The sequence below is a fragment of the Loxodonta africana genome, chromosome 10 (genome assembly GCF_030014295.1).
Source record: "Loxodonta africana isolate mLoxAfr1 chromosome 10, mLoxAfr1.hap2, whole genome shotgun sequence".
Taxonomy (NCBI): Eukaryota; Metazoa; Chordata; class Mammalia; order Proboscidea; family Elephantidae; genus Loxodonta; species Loxodonta africana.
In genome coordinates, this window is record NC_087351.1 from 71,748,121 (window position 1) to 71,765,658 (window position 17,538).

The 17,538-nt window shown below is 41.8% G+C and overlaps 1 protein-coding gene across 1 annotated transcript in view; it reads right to left on the reverse strand.

Annotated features, from left to right (window-relative positions):
- RTN1 (reticulon 1) overlaps window positions 1-17,538 on the reverse strand; it is a 245,726-nt gene that overhangs the window by 89,897 nt on the left and 138,291 nt on the right. The window contains exon 3 of the mRNA XM_064292545.1: window positions 11,972-12,724. Within this exon, the coding sequence (XP_064148615.1) occupies window positions 11,972-12,724 (753 nt within the window). The remainder of the gene's footprint in view (window positions 1-11,971; window positions 12,725-17,538) is intronic.

Below are 17,538 nucleotides of genomic sequence, written 5' to 3' on the forward strand. Positions count from 1 at the left end.
ATAATCAACATGGTTGTCCAAAATCCCCATTTCACACATCTTATTTAACCTGAGGTACCATATTTGACTCTGATTCCAGCTCCAGTGTCAGCCACCCAAATATCACTGTCACCTAAACACATCAGTGGCCATTAAACCTCAGATGTTTGGCCATGGAAGTATGCTAGAAATGCAGCTCGAACTGTGAGAACATTTCAGGGCCATCAGAACTCGAATGATTTTCCAACAGCAGACATAAAATAATGAGTTCAATGACTGATAAAGTAGCATCAAGGTTTAGGGTATCTGTTTCCCATTTAAAATATTTTTATACCTATTTGTTATTCTCTTAGTGAAAAAACTGAAACATAATTTGAGAGGTCTTAGGGATAAAGTCACTCCCACCACCAATCTAATGTATCAGTAAGTCTTATTAAGTTAATCGTCAAATTCATCCATTCCTCCTCATCTTCACTGCTATGCCCCCCCCCCCAGCCACCCTCATCTTATGCCCACACTACTGTAATAGCTTCCTAATTGGTCTTCCTGCTTCTATGCTTGTCCTTCTCCAATCCTTTCTCCTTACAGCAGCCAATGTGATCTTTAAATAACACAAGGCAGGTCATGTCACTTCCTAGTTTAAAAATCTTTCAGCAGGTTCTTCCTGTGTTTGGGATAAAGACCAAACTCTGCGCCATGGTCTATGCAGCTTGGTACGAAGAAGCACTGCCGATCTTCCAACCCCATCTCTTGCCACTCTCCATTTTATCAACCACATTTTAGCTATATCAATCTTTTTTCAAGATCTAGATGATACTCCCAGATGCTTCCTAGCTTTGGCCTTTGAATTTTGAATTCTGTCTGGAGCACTCTTCAATCAGCTCTTGCCATAGATGACTCCTTCTCAGAGAGGCCTTCTCTGATCTTCCTAAGTGCCATTCACCCCAGGTATTCTCTCACACTTCACTCTATTTCTAATAAAATAATCATAATTTATAGTTATCTTATTAATATTTACTTTTTTAATGTCTTTCTCCCAACCCCAACCCTACCTGAATATAATCCCCATGAGGATTCTATGTCTGCCTTGGTCATCGCTATATTCCTAGTGCCAGTCATATAGTATGCCGTATGGGTTGAAGATACGGAAGAATGAATGAATGTATTGGTGAAGTCTTGCTTTGGCTGGGCTGGCAAAATCCTGAGTGAAATTTATGTCATTCTGTATTACATGAGTGTCTGGCAGAGTCATAAAGATAGAATCCAGAAGTACAGAGACAATGTCTACGAGTGTCCCACCCAGACTTTAGAGGGCAGCGAGGTTAGCATTTGCAAGGGGTGGAGAATCAATCTTGTCTCTGAGAATTATGTGAGTTATATCCCCCAAGTCACATCGATTTATGAGAAAGAGATAAAAGGGTTCAGTAAGGAATCAAGATCACCACCTAAACAGGGTCATTATTTCTTGGAGGCACCAGGATGTTTGCCATCTGTGAACTCTATGACTACAGGCAAATTCAAAGTTGACTTGAATCCATTTTTTTTAGGAGCTAATCTATGTCCCAATCTATGCCTAGGCCAAATTTATTAGGGAGCTGGGGTTTGTTTTGTCCCAGAGAGTTAGCATTGAAATATTACAGGGACTACAATAGCCATTCTAAGTCTTTATACACACCCTGGAGATGAAGGGTCAAGGATATCTGTCTCTAGAAATAATATGTGCTATGGGCCATCAAGGAGTCCTGGTGGCGCAGTTCGTTAAGCGCTCGGCAGTTAACCGAAAGGTCAGCAGTTTGAACCCACTAGCCACTCCACACATGAAAGATGTAGCAGTCTGCTTCTGTAAAGATTTACAGCCTTAGAAACCCTATGGGGGCAGTTCTACTCTGTCCGAGAGGGCTGCTATAAGTCAGAATAGACTCAAATGCAGTGGGTTTTGGTTTGGGGGCCCACCAAGATTTGCAGTAACTGAGCAAGGCTCAGAAGGAAACCATAACAGTGCCCTGAACCCACCATTTAAAAGCAAAGATTAATATGCAATGTGGACATGGATTAATCTGGAAGGCACTATGCTGAGTGAAATTAGTCAGTCTCAAAAGGACAAATATTGTATGAGACCATTATTATAAGAAATCAAGAAAAGGTTTAAACATAGAAGAAAACATCCTTTGATGGTTATGAGGGTGGAGAGGGAGGGAGAGGGGCATTCACTAACTAGACAGGAAATAAGAATTATCTTAGGCGAAGGGAAGGACAACACACAATGCAGGGGAAGTTAGTAAAAGCGGACTGAACCAAAAGCTAAGAAGTTTCCTCAATACAACCATATACTTCAAGAGACACAGCAGCAGGGTCAGGAGTCTGGTGACCATGGTTTCAGGGGACATCTAGGCCAAGTGTAAGAACAAAGTATATTAAGAAGATGTTCTGCATCCCACTTCAGTGAGTGGCATCTGGGGGTCTTAAAACCTTGCAAGGGGTCATCTAAGATGCATTAATTGGTCCCAACCCACCTGGAGCAAAGGAGAATTGAACAATATCAAAGACACAAGGAAAATATTAGCTCAAGAGACCAAAAAGGGCCACATAAACCAGAGGCTCCATCGGCCTGAGACTAGAAGATCTAGACGGTGCCTTGCTACTACCAATGACCACCCTGACAGGAAACACAACAGAGAGTCCCTGATGGAGTGGAAAAAAAGTGGAACACAGAACTCAAATTCTAGTAAAAATACCAGACTTAATGGTCTGACTGAGACTGGAGGAACCCCAGAATACAAAGCCCCCAGACTCTCTGTTAACCCAGAACCAAAACCATTCCCGAAGCCAACTCTTCAGACAAAGATTAGACTGGACTATAAGACATAAAATGATACTCGTCAAGAAAGTGCTTCTAGTTCAAGTAGATACTTGAGACTAAATGGGCAGCTCCTGCTGGAGGTGAGATGATAAGGCAGAAAGGGACAGGAGCTGGTTGAATGGACATGGGAAATCCAGGGTGGAAAGGAGGAGTGTGCGGACATATCATAGGGATAGAAACTAGGGTCACATAACAATGTGTGTATAAATTTTTGTATGAGAAACTAACTTAAGCTGTAAAGTTTCACTTAAAGCACAATAAGAAATAAATAAATAATAATAAAAAATATATATATATATGCAATGTGGAACAATGGTAACCTTGTGACTGCTTCAGAAAGAAAAGCCAGTAAGCTGAGTAGGCTACCAGCAGCCTCATTCCTTGAATGCCTATACCAAGAGAGCACCTTCCATCAGTGGGCAAAGACTCACAAAAGGAACTTAGTTGCTCTGAATAGTCTCAGTGTCTATATCTAAGTACCTAAACAGCATATGTCCACACAGGGTCCATACTTTATCCAGCAGACACTGATCCATGTTGCTGAAAGCTGGCACTGATACAGCAGCTACAGAAGAGGCATAAGTCCTTGGGATGATTCTGAGATTTACATCATGAAAGGAAGAGGCTTTCCAAGAATCCTTATAGCCTGTTTTATGAATTCATTCTCATGGACTAGAGTATTGAAACTTTTTTTTTTTTTTTAATTATAGGAAGAAAGGTAAATGAGTCACATTGACTTTGGCTCTCTCCAAAATATTTTAGGACAGAGCAATATCTGGTATAATAATAAAAAATAATAATAAACATCTTAAATGTTTGGCAGGTGAAAAATCTACTGTATTTGAGAAGCTATCCATCTGGTAATCTTACTGCAAATCACTCCTCCAGGGAAGAGGTAGGCTTTTCCCTACCACAAAAGGCTGAACCCTCCAAGCTCAGGCTGCTGCAGCTGGAGTCCGTAGAGAGGAGGTTGCCAGTGAGAAGGATGCAGAGGCCTGTCTCCCAGGGCATAAGACAGGTACCTCTCTAACCAGAAGAAATCGCAACACCCGAGTGCCCCTGAGTAATTAAAAAAACACTATATGCCTAGAGCCACCACCCATCTGTCAGCTTGTTGTACTGTGGTACCTTGTGTGTTGCTATGATACTGGAAGTTATGCCAACGTGTTTCAAATACCAGCAGGGTCATCCACAGTGGACAGGTTTCAGCAGAGCTTCCAGGCTAAGACAGACTAGGAAGAAAAGCCTTCCAATCTACTTCCAAAAATTAGCCAATGAAAGCCTTATGGATTACAACAGAATATTGTTTGATATAGTGCTGGAAGATGAGTACTCTAGGTTGGAAGGCACTACACAACAGCCACAACGATGGACTCAAAAATACCAATGATCATGAAGATGGTACGGGACCATGCAATGTTTCGCTCATTCATTCTGTTATACAAAGGATCATCATGAGTTGGAACCCACTAGATGACAACTAAAAACAATATGCCTAGGGGGTACTCACCAAGGTGTTTTTTGTTTGTTTTTAACTACAGGACTGGGCTGCTTAGCTCATCTGGCTTACAACCAAAATTTTCATGCTTCAGTGTTTGTTAAAAATATAAGTCTTACAATACTGGGGAAGCCAGCACAACCTGTAAAAGGCAAGGTCATGGTAGCTTCACAGACACATCCAAACTCCCTGAAGGACTCAATTGCTGGGCTGAGAGCTGTGGGGACCGTGGTCTCAGGGAACATCTAGCTCAACTGGCATAACATAGGTTATAAAGAATATGTTCTACATTCTACTTTGGTGAGTAGCATCTGGGGTCTTAAAAGCCTGTGAGCGGCCATCTAGGATACTCCGCTGGTCTCACCCCTTCGGATGCAAGGAAGAAAGAAGAAAATTAAATATACAAGTGAAAGATTAGTCTAAAGGACTAATGGACCACATCCGCCACGGCCTCTTCCAGACTGAGTCCAATACTACGTGATGGTGCCTGGCTAACACCACTGACCACTCTGACAGGGATCACAACAGAGGGTCCTGGACAGAGCTGGAGAAAAAAGTAGAACAAAATTCTAACTCAAAAAGGAAGACCAGACTTGCTGGCCTGACAGAGACTGGGGAAACCCTGAGAGTATGGCTCCCGGACACCTGTTCAGTTCAGTGATGAAGTCACTCCTGAGGTTCGCCCTTCAGCCAAAGATTGAACAGGCCCATGGAACAAAACAAGACTAAAGTGGCACATCAGCCCTGGGATGAGGACTGGAAAGTAGGAGGGAACAGGAAAGCTGGTAATAGGGAACCCAGGGTTAAGAAGGGAGACTGTTGACATGTCATGGGGTTGTTAACCAATGTCATATAACAATGTGTGTACAAACTGTTTGATGAGAAACTAGTTTGTTCTGTAAGCCTTCATCTAAAGTACAATTAAAAAAAGAACAGGTCTGTCGTGGCCCATTCTGACTCCTTCTATGGTGGGGGTAGAGCAGAAACTTGCATTTTTAACAAGTACTCCAGAAGATTCAGAGGCATGTGCCCAGGCAACTCCTTGGGGATTACTGGCTGAAAGCACTATTTTTCAAATGGGGGTCTCTGGATACGTTTTTGAGGTTTTTTTTTTTTTTTTACATTTTATACACTACATTTTTATATTTTATAATTTTATTTTGATAATTTTTCAAATACTAAGTACATTCTAGGTCATTGGATGACAATTTTATAGCCAAGCACTACCTCAACACTTGCACTAAAGTGTTCATAATCAGGTTGGCACGAAATATTCTTAACTTTGTTTTGGACTCATTAATGAGTCTTTACTCAGATCAAGACTGTTTTGAGTACTCAAACCGAAGTGAAGCCTGAATGCCATAACTTCATGCTGGACGAAGGAATGTTTTTCAAAACAGTTTATAAGTGGAGGAATAACTGAATCACCTTTCAGCATTCAGAGACTCCAAAATCACCACGACTTAATAGTCAATACCATTTTCACCTTGAAAGAGGTGACTTAATTCGGAAAAACTGTCATTTATCACACTGAATTGAATGTTGTCAATTTAAATTTTATTAGCTTTGTAGTTTTATTTGTACAAAATTTGTAAATTTTTTTGGTTTTGTATTTATATAAGCATTATGAGCAAAAGTGGATTTTGTTGGTAAAATGATGATAAAATTATTTTTATACATTTTTTCTTTCAAAACCAAAAAAAAAGCGTATTTCTCAAGTTTGAAGAATATTTGAGCTTGGTGCTAACAAGACCAAGGCACCTTAGTATACTTAGGATTTAACCAAAGACAACAGCCTGCCTCCCCAGTAGCAGCTCCTGCCTCAGAAACACAGGCTGTTAGTTTCAAGGGGGTCTACATGAGTATGTATGGATACATACACAATGACTATATAAAAGGTATTCCTACAAAACCATGTCCCTTTAAGCTAAGAGAGAGAGTGTGTGTGTTTCACGTTATGCTGTTTAGTGTATTAATATAAAAAATGAAACTAACAGCTGCTTAAGTACTGAAGGTGAGGCTCTGTCCCTGGATTTATAAATAGCATTGTCCTTCAGGAAGGCAGGAAGGGACAGGAAAGCTAGTAAGGGGGAACCCAAGGTCAAGAAGGGGGTAGTATTGACATGTCGTGGTACTGGCAACCAATGTCACAAAACAGCATGTATATTAATTGTGTAACGAGAAACTAATTTGCCCTGTAAACCTTCATCTAAAGCACAATAAAATGTAAAGAAAAAAATTTATATTTGCTAAAAAAACAAAACAAAAAAAAAGCACTGTCCTAGGGCTGAATACAAATTACCATAGAGGTGAGAGGTGCTAGAGAGAATGTGAAAAGCAGAGCATAATAGATCAGTCCCATGAAGCCAATAACAGATAAGAGTCCGAGCAACTGGAAGTGGGGATGGAGGAGAAGGGAGCAGTGGGAGAAAAGATACAGAGGCAGAGTAACCTGAGATTCGAAAGCTGTTGTTAGTTGCCATCAAGTCAATTCCAACTCATGGGCAGAATAGAACTGCTCCATATCATTTTCAAGGTTGTGACCTTTCAGAAGCAGAATGTCAAGCCTGTCTTCTCAGACACCTCTGGGTGGGTCCAAACTGCCAACCTTTCTGCTAGTAGCAGAGCACTTAACCACTTATGCCACCCAAGGACTGCCAGTCATTTGGCTTGGCTAGAGCAAAGGCTCTGAGGTGGGGCAAAGCAAAGGCTCAGGTGGTGAGGAAAAGAAAAGATCTTGCAAGGTACTATCCATCATGCTAAGAAGTTTGGGATCTACCTTCAAGGCACTGGAGAGTTTAAAGCAGATGAGTGTTTAGACAGATGATGGGAAGCAGTGTGGTGGGCAGTCAGATGATGTGACTCACCGGTCAAAGGACTCTTGTAAATGAAAGCAGCATACTACAATTAAGCACTGGAAATGAAGAAAAATAGGATAGGTTTAAGAGATGTTAAGGAAGAACAGAAGACAGAACTTGGTGATCCACCAAATGCAGCCAAAGCGAAAAATAACTCATTGCAGTTGAGTCAATTACAACTCACAGTGACCCTATAGGACAGGGTAGAACTGCCCCATAGGGTTTCCAAGGAGTGACTGGTGTATTCAAACTGCTGACCTTTTTGGTAAGTAGCTGAGCTCTTAACCAATGTGCCACCAGGGCTCCAAATGTGGCAAATACTGTGAAAAAAAGAAGATGAGCTGGCTTCCAGGTCTCTGGCTTTGGTGACTGGTGCAGGATATGCCATTCTCTCCAAAGAAGGTAAGGAGCAGGTTTTGACAAATAACTTGTACATACTGGATTTGGGGAGTCTATAGGATGTTCAACCAACAGTGGGGAAAATGGGCTTGGAGCCCAAAAGAAAGGACTGCTCCAAAGCGAGAGATCTGGGAGGTTCCACCCATAACGCAATGGCTGAAAACCTGGGTAGGTGAGAACAAACCCGAGAACGTGGATATGAGAGGTGAAGAAAGACAAGGACAGAAGAACTGGAAGGGAGGCAGCAAAAGAGATTAAAAAGAGGTCAGCAAGTAAGAGGAGAACCAGGAAGGAGATACACCAGGGAGATAAGGGAGGAAAAAGTTCTGAGAAGTGAGCAACTCCATGTGAACTGATACTGCCTCCAATTTTACTGTTAAATGAATTAAGTCACAGAACAGTATGTTCAATATGGTATCACTTGTGCAATAAAAAATTACATATGCCCCCTTCTGAGGTTCACCCTTCAGCCAACAACTAAAACGCCCATGAAACAAAAGGAGACTAAATGTGCACACCAGCCCAGGGGCAAGGACGAGAAGGCAGGAGTGGACAGGGTAGCTGGTAATGGTGAACCCAAGGTTGAGAAGGGAAGAGTGTTGACATGTCGTGGGGTTGGCAATGTCACAAAACAATATGTGAATTGTTTAATGAGAAACTAATTTGCTCTGTAAACCTTCTTCTAAAGCACTATATATGTATAAAAAATGTATACATATATGTATATATGTATAAAAAAATTTTTATACATATATATATATATATATACCCCAATACTTAAAGAGAAGATTTCTGAACAGATACAACAAAAAGAACAACAAACAACAACGAATCCTGTGGTTATCTCTGGGAATTAGGAATGGGAGTAGGGGAACTTGAACTTTTTTGTAGGGGAACTTGAACTTTTTATTTTCCACCACTTTGTACAATTTGAATTTATTATCATGAGCATGCATTACTTTCTTACTAAGGTTTAAAAGGCTGGTCAGCACCATCATATTAAATTACCAGAGAGGACAAGAAAAGTTTGGTGAGAAAAGAGTCGTGGGTGGCTTTTATCAGAATGGTTTCGTGCATGAATGTGAAAGCTGACTGCCATAGTCTAAAACACTGCTTCTCAAGCTGCCTTATTAGAAACCCCTAGGGGATCTTGTTACAGTGCAGATTCTGATTCAGTTGGTCTAGAACAGAGCCTACGATTGTCTGTGTCTAACAAGCTCCCACATCCTGTTGAAGTGGCTGGCTCAAGTACTGTATTTTTGGGTTGCAAGGTAAAGCAATCAGAATGCAGGGACTAGGAGTGAGTTGGAAGAGACGACAATTTCCCAAAGTATGCTCCCTAGAAGATGAACCCTGAGGCACGCTTTAATAAAAAGGAATCTGCAGTCAAATAGGTTTGAGAAATACCACACACCCATTTCTGATGAGTCACATTGAGTATCAGTGTTTTATTGAGGATTTTTATTGGCTTTCCAGGCAGCTATTCCTAACAGTTAGAGCTAAAAGCTAAGTGAATTACCTTCGCGTTGACTATGACTGATGGTGACCCATGTGTGTCAGAGTAGAATCATGCTCCGTAGGGTTTTCAATGGTTGACTTTTTGGAATTAGGTCACTAGGCCTTTCTTCCAAGGTACCCTTGGAATAAAGTGGACTCAAACTAACCAAGAGTGTGAACCATCTGCACCACCCAGGAACTCCAAGGTTAGGACTAACCTTCCAGAAATAAAAAGTTATCTACCCCTTCAGGGTCTACAGTTCATAACTGGCCATCCTGGGATGTATAGGGGAGCAGAAACATAAACAGGAGCTCAGGAAGAAGAAAACTAGAAAATTAAGAAGAACCATCCAGTGTAACAACGGCAGAGGTCTAAAGGTAAAAATCTCCAAAAGCAGACCATGCTACAGCATGTACACCAGTAAAGCTGATGCTCCTTGACAGTGCGTGCTATGAAGCCATCAAGTATCTTCCAAACCTTATTCTAAATATCTCTGGACCCTTCTGAAACTTAGCCCAGCATTAGCAGGACTGCTCAAAGCCAAAGAGATGAGCATACTTCTGAATACATAAACCTGAATGCATTTATACTACCAGAGACTTTAGCAGAAAACCACAGAAGCTGCCCTGACCTCACTGCTGAGGAAAGTCATGCTTGACAGGAGCACAACCCTGCTGTCCATGGACAGTAATTAAGAACAGCCTGGGGGAGGCTGGGCAACACTGTTCCTTTCTCACCTGCTGAGATGGAGCAGGTGAGGCCAGAAGGAACCTCAGAGCTCAAATAACCTTGTAGCAGTGCTGAGTCATCCACCTAGGCCCACCAGTGGTTAGCTGCCCCAGTATGGCCTTTTAGACTCTCTTCAGTGGTAATGCTGCTAAGCAGTGAGTTTCAGAGGGAGACTGGATTTCAAAGGACCCCTAAGTACAGAGTAGAACAGAGGTTATTCACCCTGGCATGCCTTAACCTTTTGAAAAGACTGCTGCTCTCTCCTAACTTCTAAAGTAGGCAGCAAAGTTTCCAAGCTATATGGGGCAACTTGCACAGAGATTCGAATGACGCCAGAACTGATCATAAAAGATTCTCTGAAGCCTTCACAGCCACAGCTGTTGCAGTTTTCTATTCCTTTACCTCTTCATCTGACGTCCAATCAGTCAGTCCCAGCTGTTGTACTTGTCTCTAAAATTTACAGCGGGGGTAGGGGGGAGGCCAGTGACATTGCATTTCTCTTTAACCCTCAAATTTATTTACTTTTGAGAATAAATATATTCAAACAGCACAGTGCACATGGTGATTATTTCAGGAATATTTGTTGGGCAATGAAATGGAGATACAGGCCTGTTACAGTAAGTAATGTGAACACACACTTAGCATGACTCAAGCTCGGTTTCTTCAGGACCAGCAGGGACAGCAGGTGGGTCATGCTAGGGCTGTTGCCCTTGGCTCCCTGCAAGCCGAGCGGTCCTTTTCCACTACATTCTGAGTGGTGACAAAAGAATCAGAATTAGTTCTAATAGTCACCTAACAAATACACATTCCTAGTGTTGAATCTGTGTCACATATTGTCCTTCACACACACACTAAATGCATTTTAAACGCTGAGGAGAGTTATTTAGGAAATCAAGAGTCAATTAACTCAGCCCCCACACAATGCTACTTGTCGAAGCCACCGCAACCAAGCAGCAGGATTATTTTTTTATTATATTCCTTCAGGTTCCCTCATTCCAGTGCATTAATTTTGAAGAATTTAGAAGCTAGCTTCCGGTCCATATTGAGAAAGATCTGGTCCTCTATTTTTATATAAAGCACTTCAATTTTTACTAACATAACTGAAGTTAGCATATACACAGGAAGGAGACTGTACACTTGAAATCATTTAACCCCCAAAGGCAAAATATTTCTAAAGAAGCAGAAAGCAGAGGGGATAGCTGCAAGGGGACCTGAATAAAGTTGTGCTTTTAGGGTCTATTTTAAAGTTCTACCTGGGTGTTCTCTACAGGAGACTAAGCCTTCACCCACTATAGTCCATTAACAAAACTAGAATGAGGTGGGCCTTATTTATTCATGCGATGCTTTCATTCCTTTTCTGAATTTCATAAGACAACTGTAATCAGATGTGGTGGAGGATTTTTTGGGAAGAATCCCCTGTACACATACAGTGTCTGGAAGAGAAAATGGTGACCTCCATTTTCCTGCATTTGAAGACCTCAACTTAAGATTTCTTCATAGGGAAAGCCTCAATGACCAAATTAAACTCATTCTAAGTTATAAGCTACTTTAAAAATCAGCAAGTCACCTTAGGTCTTCCTCAGGGACAAGAGAAACTCTAGAACCAACTTTGGTCCCTGACTAGCTTGGCCAAAAAAATCTTACCAAGGTCCAATTCTCTTGCTTCTTGGGTAACTCTGACCCATTTAAGAAACATGCTTGGCTGGCAAAATGGAACGTGCTAATGATGGGTTCTAGCACCTAGAGAGACTGTAGCCCACTTTCATCACTGAATGGGTAGGAAACTGGAAATGAGCCTGGACAATAACAAGAAAACTATCCCTCTTTAAGTGAGGAAGCCCAGCCCTGGAATGAAAGGGGGTCGCACTCACTCCATTCCGGAGATCTGGGAGTGCACACAAACCCCTCATTATCGCGGAGACTTGGGTTCAGCCAGCCCATCGCCGCTCAGGGCACGTGGTTCTTCCATGGAAGTTCCAGAGGCAAATCTGAATTCTGGCATCTCCTCCCCACCCACCTTGGAATTGTTCTCCGGTTGACTGACCGGCCCAGTGATGACTACCGGACTGAGGCAGATCGCCCCTCAGAGCGCCCCGAGAGGGAACACACAGGAGACAACCTTGCTACAGTCTGCAGAGCTTTCACTTTACCTTTTTGCTTATTTAGAAACAGCAGAGAGGGCGCTGCGTCGGCCCCTCGCGGCCCTGGGCCCTTTGCGGCCACGGGACTTGGGCTTGAACTCGCATCTTCCGCAGGTCTCCGCGGCGACGTGGGCCCCTCGGGCGCCGCGGCTTGGTCTCCGGAGGGCAGCTCGGGGCGGGTCTCGGGGGCAGCCGAGGGGAACTTGAAGGGGCCGGGGTCGGGCTCGGCCTGGCCCCGCCGGCTCGGCGCGCCCTCCTCGGCCCGGGCGCCCGTCTCCTCCCGGATGGCGTCCAGGGCGCCCGGCTTCACCGGGGGCGAGTCCTGCTCCCGCTTGGGGCTCTCCTCTGAGGCTGAGGAGGCATCGCACGACTCGATGATGAGCTCGCTGTCCAGCTCAGCCTCGCGTTCCTCCCTGAGGATGCTGTACTGGATGGACGGGGAGGCCGGCGAGGGCGGCGGGCCACTCAAGTGGCCAAAGGTCACGTAGCCCGAGGCCAGTGCGTCCTCAGCAGCCAGCGGGTCCTCGGACACCAGCTCTATCTCCGAGTCTCCCGACTCCGCGCTGCTGGCCTCATGGTCCAGGGGGCTGGGGATAGCCGGCAGCCCGGACTTAGCCTTGGCCTCAGGCCTGTCGGCCACCTGGCCCACCGGCCGTGGGCTCTCTGTGGTTTCATATGATAACCCCTTTGCTTCTTTAATGGCAGTGATCAGCTCATCCTCAGAGATGCTGCATTTCCCCTGCGATTCTGCAGCAGATGGTTCTGTCGTCCCACAGAAGGCAGAAGAGCCAGAGAGGCACACACACAGACAGACAGATGGACAGAGAGAGAAGAAATAAAACAAACTTCCATTAGAGGAGATGTTTTGTTGTTGCTTGAGAAACACATATCTTATTAGCACAAAAATGTCTGTTTCCAGGGCTGTGCTGGAACGACAGGCCACCTGAACTAAAAGGCTAATTACCTTTATGGCCCAATTAATCAGTGTTTTACATACCTATCTTTCTTAATCTAGCTATTTTTAAAAATGACCCAGCAATTTCTTAGCAACAGAACCTTGGGTGGTTTTTCTGCTTTGAAGCGGCAAAGATTCTAGAAGTCATTGTTTTAATTTCTGATTCATTCCTTCAATGAGGTGTTTCATTTCACAGAGGTGGCTTCAGATAATCTGATATACATAACTCTCTAATTTGGCCCACCAACATAAGCAACATCTGAAAATCCATTACTCCTTACCCGTTGCTGTTCATGTTCCCTAGTTCCTCCTTTAATAAGACCAAGGCAACTTTGGATCCTTTTATACAACTTGAATTCTGAGGTTTACATTTCTTGTAAGAATCAGTATTTTTACTTTTTTTTTTTTTTTTTAGTGTGAAGTGCAACTGGGTGGAGCAATGTAAGAAATGCTTTTTGCCAGTTTCACCAAGCAGGCTGTGCAGATTACCATAATGCGCAGCCTGCAGGCCTTCCAAGGGTGGAAGCCCACTGCCATTATTTCCCCTGTCTGCAGTTCCTGCTGAGAAAAACAAAACCCAAGAGTCACCCTCAGTGCCCTGGGTGAATGCCTGCCTTCTGCCTGATGTTTATCCAGATGGTCTATAAGCCACACTGTCAATCTTGCTGAGATTTCTCTGCCTTGGATGAGAGACTACCTGGGATTACCATGACAACAGTGTTCAGGAGCTTTGTATTCCCTTGCCACACAGCGGGGCCTTATTTCAGAATATTCGAGACAATGGTCTCTGGCCCTTTTGTGAGCAAGAACTATTTGTCATTTCTACAAAGCTCTGAGGTCACTGGGGAGATGTGGGGGGGAGGAAGTGGTTAGGTAATCTGTCGCTTTAGGATTGTGGGAAAACCCCAACGGATAAAACATTTTAGACTTCTCTAATTTTCTATAAAGCAGAATTGATTTTATCCTTTACCCACATATCATTCATTCATCTATTATTTATTGAGAACCAACTATGTGTTAGGCCCTCTTCTAAGCACTCGGGAAATATTCATGAATGAAATAGATAATAAAATTCCTGCTATATTCCAGTGGGAGGTGAACACAGCACATAAGTAAATTACATGCTATGTTATAAGGGTAAGTGCTATGAAAAAAAAGTGGAGCAGGGTAAGGGGATCAGGAGTGGTGAGATGGGTTTGCGATAGGTTTGTAATTTTAAATAAAGAAGTCAAGACAGGAGTCAATGAGAAGGTAATGTATGTTCAAAACTTGAAGGAGGTAAGAAAATGACTCATGAAGATTTCCACAGGAAAATCATGCCAAGAAGAGGGACTAAACAGTGAAAAGACTTGGAGCTGAGAACTGCAATGATTTCTAGGTATTCCAAGGAGGCCATTGTGTCTGGGGCAAAATGAACAAGGAGGAGAACAATAGGAGAGGAGGTCAGAGACATGGGCGTTTAAAAGATTTATTGCATGACTCCAAACCCTATTTTTTATAGAGGTTTTTTTTTTTTTTTTTAGTTCCTTAATAAGTTGTGCACATAGTTCTTTGATATGTAAACACCATAAAGATGTAAAAACTACATTTCGAAATGGTAGACTAGAAAAAGGAGGAAGAAGATAAGGAGTAAAGACTAGTGTACGTTAAGAAAGAATCTATACCTCCAGAGAACTGTCAGCAGTAGCATCGTCATAGCTCCATTTGCTGGGTGCCAGGCACACGGAACTTAGAGTCTACTGCAAGGAACTTGGACTGAAAGAGCCCCATGGTTAAGAATGACATGGCTTGATATTAAACTCAGGTCTTTCTGTTCCATATGCTTTCTACTACATTACACTGCACCTTTTATAAAAGAGGCAGGGTCTGAGATGGGGTAAGTTATATTTTGATGGATGAGATGAAAAGGAAAAGGGAACTGGATATTCACATAAAAAAGAATGAAGTTAGATCCTTAAGCTCACACCATATACAAAATGCATATGTAAGAGCTAAAACTCTTACAAGAAATCATAGGTGTAAACCTTCTAGACCTTGGATTAGGCAATGGTTTCTGAGATATGACACCAAAAACACAAGTAACAAAAGAAAATAATAGATAAATTGGACTTCGTCAAAATTAAGAAGTTCTGTGCTGCAAAGGAAACCATCAAAGAAAATGAAAACACAGGAGGAATGTCAACTATTCAACATGGGGTAGATGTTCCAGAAAGCTGATTCTGATTTGGATTGTATTCTGTACAAGCTGGAATATGAAACCAGAACAATTATCCTGATGCTGCTGGTGTGAAAAATCCTGTTACACTCTTAAAGGAATTGTCAGCAGTAAAGTCTCAATATCAGACTTTGCATACATGGTTTAAACCAACTGCTTTTGAACAGAAAGAGACAAAGGGCTACATTTGTGTTACTTTGAACAAGACTATGACCATGATACAAGAACTACAAAAGCTAACAGACCTGGAGCTGTCACCACTGACTGAAGAAAACTGCAGAAAAGCAATTAAAGTCTTAATGCCAGACTTATGAAGAAATGGACTTGCAAAAGGGAACTCTAATGGAGAAGAGATTGATTCCAGAGAAATTTAGGAAGATGTCTTGTTAATACTTGCTGCCTAGAGGTGGGGGCTGGTGAGGTATGGGGTAGATGACTGCACAGTGATGCCTTTCACAAGAGGGGAGAATGTAAGAAGAAAGGCAGATATTATATGAATAAAGCTCAGCTGAAAGGATGGAAGAGGAATAAAGGGATTTAAAAAATATATTCCCACTTTGTCTTATAATTTCAGGCAAGAAAATCCCTTTAAACTATTTTGCATCTATTTTTGTATAATCAGGATGTATAATGTAGATGTCCTGGAATAGTGTAAAAGAATGTTTTGTGTACTATCAGTCAGTCAAAATGTGAATGAGCATACTTTCAAAATAAAAGGATAGACAAAATATATCATATATTATCTATCATATATATGTGTATATATATATGTTTTCATTTTTTAAAATGTTGATTGCAGATGTGGTCACATTATTAGTGAGACTGCTAACACCTAATATATGACCTACAGTCTCCCATGAAACCTAACTAACATAAGCTTGTTTTCTCTGTGACAGCCTCACTTTTGTTTATTTTTTTCCTGTTCCTTCTGCCTGCTAATGGTGAGCAGCATGAGCTGTTTCCAAATGCTGCTTTGAAATGTCCATGTTGTATTTCAATACTCCCTCTGTTGTCCTTCATCCTATATTATTGTAGTTGTTCATAATATATGAAAGCTAATAATATATGACAAAAAAGAAAATGAAAACACCATCCACAGAATGGGAGAAAGTTTACAAATGATATATCTGACAAGGGACTTGTATCTAGAATATATAAAAAACAATTACAACTCAACAATAAAAAGACAAATAACTCAATTTAAAACATGGGAAAGGACTTGAATAGAAAGTTCTCCAAAGAAGATATACAAATGGTCAATGAGCACGTGACTAATTCTCACCTTGTTTAGTCATTAAGGAAATGCAAATCAAAATCATAAATGAGAGACCAGTTCACACTCACTAGGATGGCTATATAGGAGATATTAACAAGTATTGGCGAAGATGTTGAGAAATCGAACACCTAATACACTGCTGGTGGGAACGTAAAATGGTGCGATTGCTTTGGAAAACTATGTGGCAATTCCTTAAGCCATTAAACATTAAAAAAAAAAAAACCCACTGCTGTTGAGTAGATTCTAACTCACAGCAACCTTATAGGACAGAATAGAACTGCCCCACAGAGTTTACAAGGAGCATGCCTGGTGGATTCGAACTGCCAACCTTTTTGGTTAGCAGCCATAGCACTTAACCACTGCGCCACCAGGGTTTCCCCCATTAAACACAGAGTCATCATATGACCCAGCAATTGCACTCCTAGGTATCTAAAAAAAAAGGTATCTACCTCCCAAAAAATGAAAACATATACCCACACAAAAACTTGTACACAAATGTTTACAACAGCATTATTCCATGGTATCCAAAAAGTGGAAACAACCCAATATCATTCAACTGGTGGATACATAAATAAAATGTAGCATATTTATACAATAGAATATTATTCAGCAATGCAAAGACATGAATTAGATACACACTAGAACATAAATGAGCCTTGAAAACAATATGCTAAGTGAAATAAGCCAGTTACAGAGGATCATATAGTGTATGATTCCATTTATATGAAATTTCCAGAATAGGCAAATCTATAAAGAAAATAGATTAGTGGTTGCCTAGGGCTGGGGGCTGGGTTAGGGCTGGGGGCAGGGGTGGAGTGGGGGAATTTGGTGGTGATGGTTAAGAGGTACAGGGTTTCTTTTTGGGGTAATGAAAATGTTCTAAAATTTATTGTGGTGATAGATTCACAATTCTGTGAATATACTAAAAGGCACCAAATACATACTTTAAGTGGATGACTTGTATGGTATGTGAATTATATCTCAATAAAGTTATTTAAAAAAAAAGATGGAAGGAGACTTGGTCCCTGAATTAGCACATATAGAATTGTCCAATCTACATTGAACTATGCCATGAGTGAGAAGTAAATTTAGTTAGGTTAAGCTACTGAGATTTGGGTTTTTTTATCTGT